General features: G+C 47.3%; 1 protein-coding gene across 2 annotated transcripts in view; it reads left to right on the top strand.

Moving 5' to 3' along the window:
* LOC108241106 (CUGBP Elav-like family member 3) overlaps window positions 1–7,151 on the top strand; it is a gene marked incomplete in the record, with an annotated part of 23,841 nt that overhangs the window by 15,839 nt on the left and 851 nt on the right. The window contains 11 exon segments of one of the 2 annotated variants that reach the window (XR_001808799.3): window positions 662–710; window positions 1,207–1,335; window positions 1,446–1,525; window positions 1,635–1,790; window positions 2,183–2,327; window positions 2,610–2,756; window positions 2,852–2,917; window positions 4,420–4,524; window positions 4,664–4,807; window positions 4,999–5,162; window positions 5,458–5,557. Coding sequence is in view for 1 of the 2 variants with exons in the window: in XM_017425033.3 (XP_017280522.2) it covers window positions 662–710; window positions 1,207–1,335; window positions 1,446–1,525; window positions 1,635–1,790; window positions 2,183–2,327; window positions 2,610–2,756; window positions 2,852–2,917; window positions 4,420–4,524; window positions 4,664–4,807; window positions 4,999–5,126 (1,149 nt within the window). 2 annotated transcript variants of the gene reach the window in all.

Genomic DNA, 7,151 nt, shown 5'->3' with positions numbered 1-7,151 from the left:
TTTTCCCCCCCCCCCCCCACACACACACACACACACCTCACCAGCCCCTGCGTTTCCATTTACTCCCCAGGTTCCTCTTGGCCTTCCACCTGCCCTTTCAGGCGATCGAAGTCAGCTAGGGTCCCCCAGGCTTCTCCCCGTCCGACTTTTCTTCATCCCTTTTTATTTTTAGTCGACTGCGCCCGTTTCCTTTTTTTTTTTTTTCTTTTTATGCACTCTGTTCACGCCGCAACATTATCTCCTCCCTCCCCTCCCCATTCCTCTTTTTTTCTCTGTCTTCGGCCCTCCTCTCTTCCCTCATCTAATCCTCACTCCTGCTGTAATCCAGATCAGCTAGCCCGCATTCCTAATCTCGCCACTTCTCAATCCTTCTGTGCTCGCTCGCCCGCCCGCGCGTGTGTGTGTGAGAAATCAAAGATACCGAGGCTACGGCTGTCTGAGACACAGACCAGACAATAATTTGGACACCTTGATGCGCCAGCGACTAAAAACAATAAATAAATAAAGCCGCCACATTAATTTTCGTTCATAAGCTACTGAACTAAAATATGTTGGTGAAAAACACTTTTGAATGCACCGACAGCTCGTTGGATTTCTAACTATCTGCCCAAAAGCCTGCCATAACGAAGAGCATCCTTCTTTCTTTTTGTTCGTCCCTCAGATGAATCGACCAATCCAGGTAAAACCGGCTGACAGCGAGGGCCGAGGAGGTGAGCCCCACACACACACACACACACACACACACACACACAGATGACCTTATGCCATTGCAAAGAGGCTGACTCCCTTTTGCTGTAAACTTTACCATAAAAAAGTCTGTACATTTTTGTCAAAACGAAAAGGGTTTTTTAAAATGTTCTCGCTTTGCACTCGAGCTAAAATCTGTCCACCCACAGACAGAGTGCGGCAACTAGAAGGTGTCGGGCTGGATCAGACAGAGACGGTAGTAGTCAGCTGGGGTGCTTGGCCGACTCTCGGACTTGCCGTTGCTAAATACTCTTTCAGCTCCTCGCTCCCCTAGCGTGTTCACAGCCAACACTGCTCCCTGGTGGACGAAATTAACATTAACGGCGTCCACAAGCAGCCCTTTCCGCAGCTCCAGCCTTTTTTTTTTTACCGGTACGACACAGACAACACGGACAAGTTGAAGCATAATTAGAGTTTATTTCCCTTCTTCTGTTTCCTCCGCACACTGCCGACTCTCAGAGGACAGGAAGTTGTTCGTGGGCATGCTGGGAAAGCAACAGAGCGACGAGGATGTCAGAAGGCTGTTTGAGCCCTTTGGCAGCATAGAGGAGTGTACTGTTTTGAGAGGACCAGATGGCACAAGCAAAGGTAAATTGCATCTCAAAGACGTGCTTAAGCGCACAAAAGGAAAGGGCGCCGAAAGCCGTTGTTCTTCATTTAGCGCTGCTGTCTAATTTGGCGTCTTTGTTCCGTTGCAGGATGCGCTTTTGTCAAATTCCAAGGACACGCCGAAGCCCAAGCTGCCATCAACAGTTTGCACGGGAGCCGCACGATGCCTGTGAGTTGCATCTGGGTGAAGTGAAGCCCAGCTCGGCGGTCTTGTTCCAACTTAACAGCCCCCGTCGCATCGGAGACTTATCGTCGTTTGTGTGTTTCTCCGCTCACAGGGAGCGTCGTCCAGCCTGGTGGTGAAGTTCGCTGACACAGAGAAGGAGCGGGGGCTGAGGAGGATGCAGCAGGTGGCCTCGCAGCTCGGCATCTTCAGCCCCATGACCCTCAACTTCCCCGCCTACAACGCCTACACGCAGGCGGTCAACGCACAGGCAAGCACAAACACACAAACGCCCCCTGTCCCGCACCCGCACGCGCACGCCGAGCTCGCAAGGGTGAGTGCTGTGCTTATGAAAGGATGTAATAAGTTTGAAGAGGCTATCAGTGGTCTAATTGGACCTAATGTTATTACCCAGACAACAGAACATACGTCATCTAGCATTAGCTTTCCCGCAACACACAACCATTAACCCACTGACTTGGGACATAATGGCCTTGTAATTAGATCTCTATTCATCTGTTCCTCCATCACTCCCTTTCCCCGGCCCTTCCTCCCATTTTTCATCCTCTTTTTCTCTCCCGTTCCCCGTTCTTTTTTTATTTTATTTCCCATATCAATTTAACCCCCTTCTTTTCCTCCGTCTCCTTCCTCCCTCGTCTGCAGCTCGTCCAGCAGCAGGCCCTGGTTGCCCAGTCAGCGTACTTGTCTCCCGTGGCGACAGTTGCCGCCGTCCAGATGCAGCAGATGGCGGCGCTCAATGCCAACGGAATCATCGCTACGCCGATTACGCCCATCACGCCGTCCTCGGGTAATCTCACCGCCCTGCGCACTCAAACTCAAACGTAAAATGCGGTTGTTGTCAGCTTTCAGAGCACGAAAGAGTTTTAGACCGTTTTATTTCTGATCATAATCAAAACAAAAGTCAGTCTTGCTGCGTGTGATGCTTGAAGGTTTCCAGCCGTAGTCATTTTTTGCCAACATTAAGCAGAATAATATATAAATAATGTACAGCCCGTCCAATAGTTTGAGGTCATCTTAAAGAAAAAAAACTGATGCGTGCTGATTATTATGATGGAATCTATTTCTGCAGGTACGAACACCCCACCAACTATCGCAGCAACGCCTGTACCAGCTATTCCTCCGCCCATTGGAGTGAACGGTTACAGCAACGTGGCGGCTCCCACCAACGGACAACAAACAGAAACTCTATACACCAATGGAGTTCATCCGTACCAAGGTATCACGATGAGCGTACAGAAGTCTGTAACCGGTGCTTACTAGGATATGGTGTATGTTTTTCTATCCTCACTGGATTTATTTGGTTTCTTCCAGCCCAGAGTCCGGCGGCAGCCTTGGATCCGCTTCAGCAAGCCTACGCAGGCATGCAGCACTACACAGGTTTGTGTTCGGACAGATATGAGCACTGAGCGGCTTTAGGCGTTTAGGATCTGGGTTCTTGTATAGTACACTCTATATCAGGGGTGGGCAATCCTGGTCCTCAAGGGCCACCATCCTGCAGGTTTTACTTGTTTCCCTGCTCCAACACACCTGATCTGAATCAATGGGTGATTAACAGACTTCTGCAGAACATGAAGAGGTGATTTAACCTCTGAATCAGGTGAAACAGATCTACATCTATATGATGTAGATCAGGGGATGTCAAACTCAGTCACACACGAAGGCCATAATTCAAAACTTGGTCCTTACTGAGGGCCGATCTTGATCAATATTTATTGCAAAAAAAATACATAAATTACACCTGGTTGTATTCATATAGAAAAATCTAATACCTTTTTCCAGTGACAAATTATATAGAATAGTTTAATGAATAAAGAATAATAAAACAAACTCAAAAAGACGCATCATTAGCATTCATTTCTTCTGTCTTCTTATGAAATTTTCTGCATTAAAACAACTAAAAAGCCATCAACAACAGTCTGATCATACAGCTGCTAACATGTAACAAGAAGAAAATACAGAAAAAGACTCGCTGTTAACTCAAGTCTGAGTTAATAATACTTGGCTGCAAGTTTGATCAACAACAGTCTGATCCGTCCCATTTGTTGCTCTCTGCTGCCCTTTCCACGTTAAAATCAAAGATTACCGAGAAACTAAAACTTACCTTTTGTGGTTGTAAAGTAACCGTCTCAGGTAGACTTCACTAAACAAAAATGAGAAGCGACAGACACTTGATTTGTCACAGACTGGAGGTCCAGATCAAATAATATTTAAATGTAATCTTGGGGGGGCAGATAAAATGTTACGGGCTTTCAGTTTGACACGTGATTTAAAGTATATTCTTTCTAATACTGGATCACCAGAATTACTTGGAGAGCACAAACCTCCAACAAGGCTGTAGCGTTCTAAGAACCAGTCTGATCCGGATCGCCACCAAAATTCCCAACGTTTCCTGGAAATTTCATCAGCATCTCCTTGTTCGTTCTTAAGCAACCTTGCAAACAAGCAAACAAACAAGCCCGCCATCATTTACACGACCTCCTCGGTGGAGGAAATGTTATTCAGTAAAAACTTCAAATCTCCTCAGAGCGGCAGACACGACAGGTGGGAGGTTAAATGAAGATGTGCTCCGGCTTTCAAGGACAAAAACAAACTCAAGGGTAATTAACTGTATGATTTATCTGATTTCACTGAGACGCCATCCATATACATGGTCCATAACCACGGGCGAAAGGGATGATGCAATGCGTGCCCACCAGACTGAAATCAACTGTGTCTCTGTTTGGTCGACTCGCTCCTCTTTGTTGTTACAGTTAATAGTTTTCACCTTCAACGGGAGACGTTTCGCTTCGAAGGAAATGACTCTATTGGTCACTTTTTTTTGTTGCCACCTGTTGTTTCTACCCAATGAGACGTTGCTTGTCCTCCCTGTCTTCCAATAGCGGCGTACCCGGCTGCGTACGGATTGGTCGGGCAGCCGTTTCCCCAGCAGCCGACGCTGGTTGCCCAGCAACACCAGCAGCCCCAGCAACAGCAGCAAAGAGAAGGTGATGTGACTTCCTGCCTGGCCGGGGCCACGCCCCCCTCTCTCTGCTGCGATTGTTTTTAAAGTTCTTCACCGCCTGAGATCGTTTATAATCCTGCGGCTAAACTCTGTGTGTGTGTGTGTGTGTGTGTGTGTGTCAGGTCCAGAAGGGTGTAACATCTTCATCTACCACTTGCCTCAGGAGTTCAGTGACTCTGAGATGCTGCAGATGTTCCTGCCCTTTGGCAATGTCATATCCGCGAAGGTGTTTGTGGACCGGGCCACCAACCAGAGCAAATGTTTCGGTGAGACACAAGACGAGGGGGGAGGAAACGGGGGAGGGAAAGTGGGGAGGGAGTGGGTGTGTAAGACTGAGGAAAGGACAAAAACATAAAGGATGAGGCGGGTCGTAAAACACTCTTGTTTTCATCTGGACGCGAACCGCGACCGGAGACGGCAGAAGTCACCGCGTCTCGTGTCGTCCCGTCTCTCGCAGGATTCGTGAGTTTCGACAACCCAGCCAGCGCTCAGGCGGCAATCCAGGCCATGAACGGCTTCCAGATCGGCATGAAGAGACTCAAGGTGCAGCTCAAGAGGCCCAAGGACGCCAACCGCCCGTACTGAGCCACGGCTGCGAGGAGAAAGAGCAATTATGTGGAGGTGAGGTGGTGAAGAGGTACGAAGTGACATGATGTGAAGCCATCAGAGGGGCAGTTTGTTTAAGGAGCGGGGGATTGATTGCTAACTCTTGGTAAACAGCTAACAGGAAACAGCTTTTGGTTACTCATGAGAACAACTTAACCAGCTCAGGAAAACTGAAAAAAAAGTGTGAAAACAAAAATATACATATATTGTTTTTATTTTAATTACGTTTTTTTTTTCTTTCACAATCTTATTTATTTTCTTTCCTGCTGTTTTGATCTTTTCCTGACACTGGCAACTTACCTCACCCAAGATCCTCCCGTCCAATCATAATTCTCGAGGACCCCATCGCTATGGCAACGGTCGCCTAGTGACCGATAAAGCCCCGAGCCCCCCCTTCCTCTCACATTGTTGTAAGTTGACTGGTTGGCCTGTGTTTGGGTTGCTGTGGCGATTTATTGCCTGTGTTGGTTGCCCTTGGCAATTTTTTTGTTTCTGTCACCTCGAGCAACCAGCCATGCGTTGACTTGCATGTCCTGTTGCTGTAGTGATCACAGACTGTGTTTGGTGCATTGTGACTTTATTTTGTATTGACCTGTGCACATACTGATCAATAACTATCATTAGCCAGGACTGCACTCCAAATCAACCCATCTGATTGGATACTCGACACACTTAACCAACATATCGTAATCTGATAAATTTCGTAGTGAAGCTCGCCCTTTTTTTTACAGCTTTGTTTTTGATCAGTTTCTGTAGTGTTCTGTTTGGTGTCATTATTATTTATCCAAGTGGTTTCGGGTAAAAAAAAAAGAAAGAAAAAAAAAACAGAGAGAGAGAGAGCGTGGACATCTTTGCGTGCGTATGTTTCTGTGTTACCCGCTTAGCGTGTAACACGGGACAGAACGGTCTTTGTTGCATTGGCGTCTGCTCGGAGGTTCCCACGGTGGGACTGGTGGAGGGATGTAGAGCAACGATGCAGGAGACCAAGAAACTGCTTTGATGGGGGAGGAAGAAAAAAAAAAGAAAAGACAGAAAGAAGGAAAGAAAGAAAGAAAGTTTTGGTACGTTGCAGGGTAAAATGGTAGGCCCAGATGGACCGGAGGACGTGACGTGGCCGCACCTCGATACGAAGCATGGGGGTACAAAAGTGTTAGACGAGGTCATCTGATGTCACTGACGAAAAAAAACACTGTTTCTGAGTAAGCATGCACTTCGTTGAGCTGTACTCTGATAGGCTGAGTTCAAAACCCTGGACTGTGATCTTTTTAACACTGTGATGTGGCACTTTAGTTTGTTGCTCCTCCATTTTCCTCTTTGTGTCCCACTTTCCCTTTCCTACCACTGCTTTTTTTGTGGCGCTCCCTCCTCCTCTCACCTTCAGCACCTCTTTCACGCTCCCTCCTCCCTCCTCCAGTCGCTTTATCCACGTTTTTTTTTTCCTTCCCACTTGTTTCAGCCCCAACTTGCTCCTTCTAGCTCGTGTTTTGAGGTAACGGGTATGTGGTTGTCATGGTGGAAGAACAAGTGCCTCTTGCTTATTGGAGAACAGCCTTCAACTATAGGAATTCTGGGAGAAAAAAACAACAACAAAAACAAAAAACACGACGGAGCGAGCGTAAAGGTCGCTTCGTTGGGAGGTCAATTTAATCCTCCACGAAGCGGACGCTGCTGTGGGTGTACCATGAAAATGGCAACACACGTTAGAGATAAGTGGCTTTTCCTCCACCCCTAGACAAAGCTTTACGTAATAAATATTTGAAAAAAACATGTCAAACCTTTATAACACTGCAACATGCACAGAAGCTATTTACAGAAAACCTTCAATCGGACTCGATTCTCTGAACCGAACTGCCACCCAGAATTTCTATACTGCAAATGCCAGAGAGTGATGCATGTTGGTAGCGGTGTTTGCTTGCCGTGATCCGGTGGGGGGGACACGAGTGCGGCTGACGAGGACAACGCCGGGGTTCGCGAGTACAGACGCGCACCTCTCCAGCCACCGAG

Source organism: Kryptolebias marmoratus, linkage group LG16, assembly GCF_001649575.2.
Source record: "Kryptolebias marmoratus isolate JLee-2015 linkage group LG16, ASM164957v2, whole genome shotgun sequence".
Lineage (NCBI taxonomy): Eukaryota > Metazoa > Chordata > Actinopteri > Cyprinodontiformes > Rivulidae > Kryptolebias > Kryptolebias marmoratus.
This window is presented reverse-complemented; position numbering and strand designations above follow the sequence as displayed.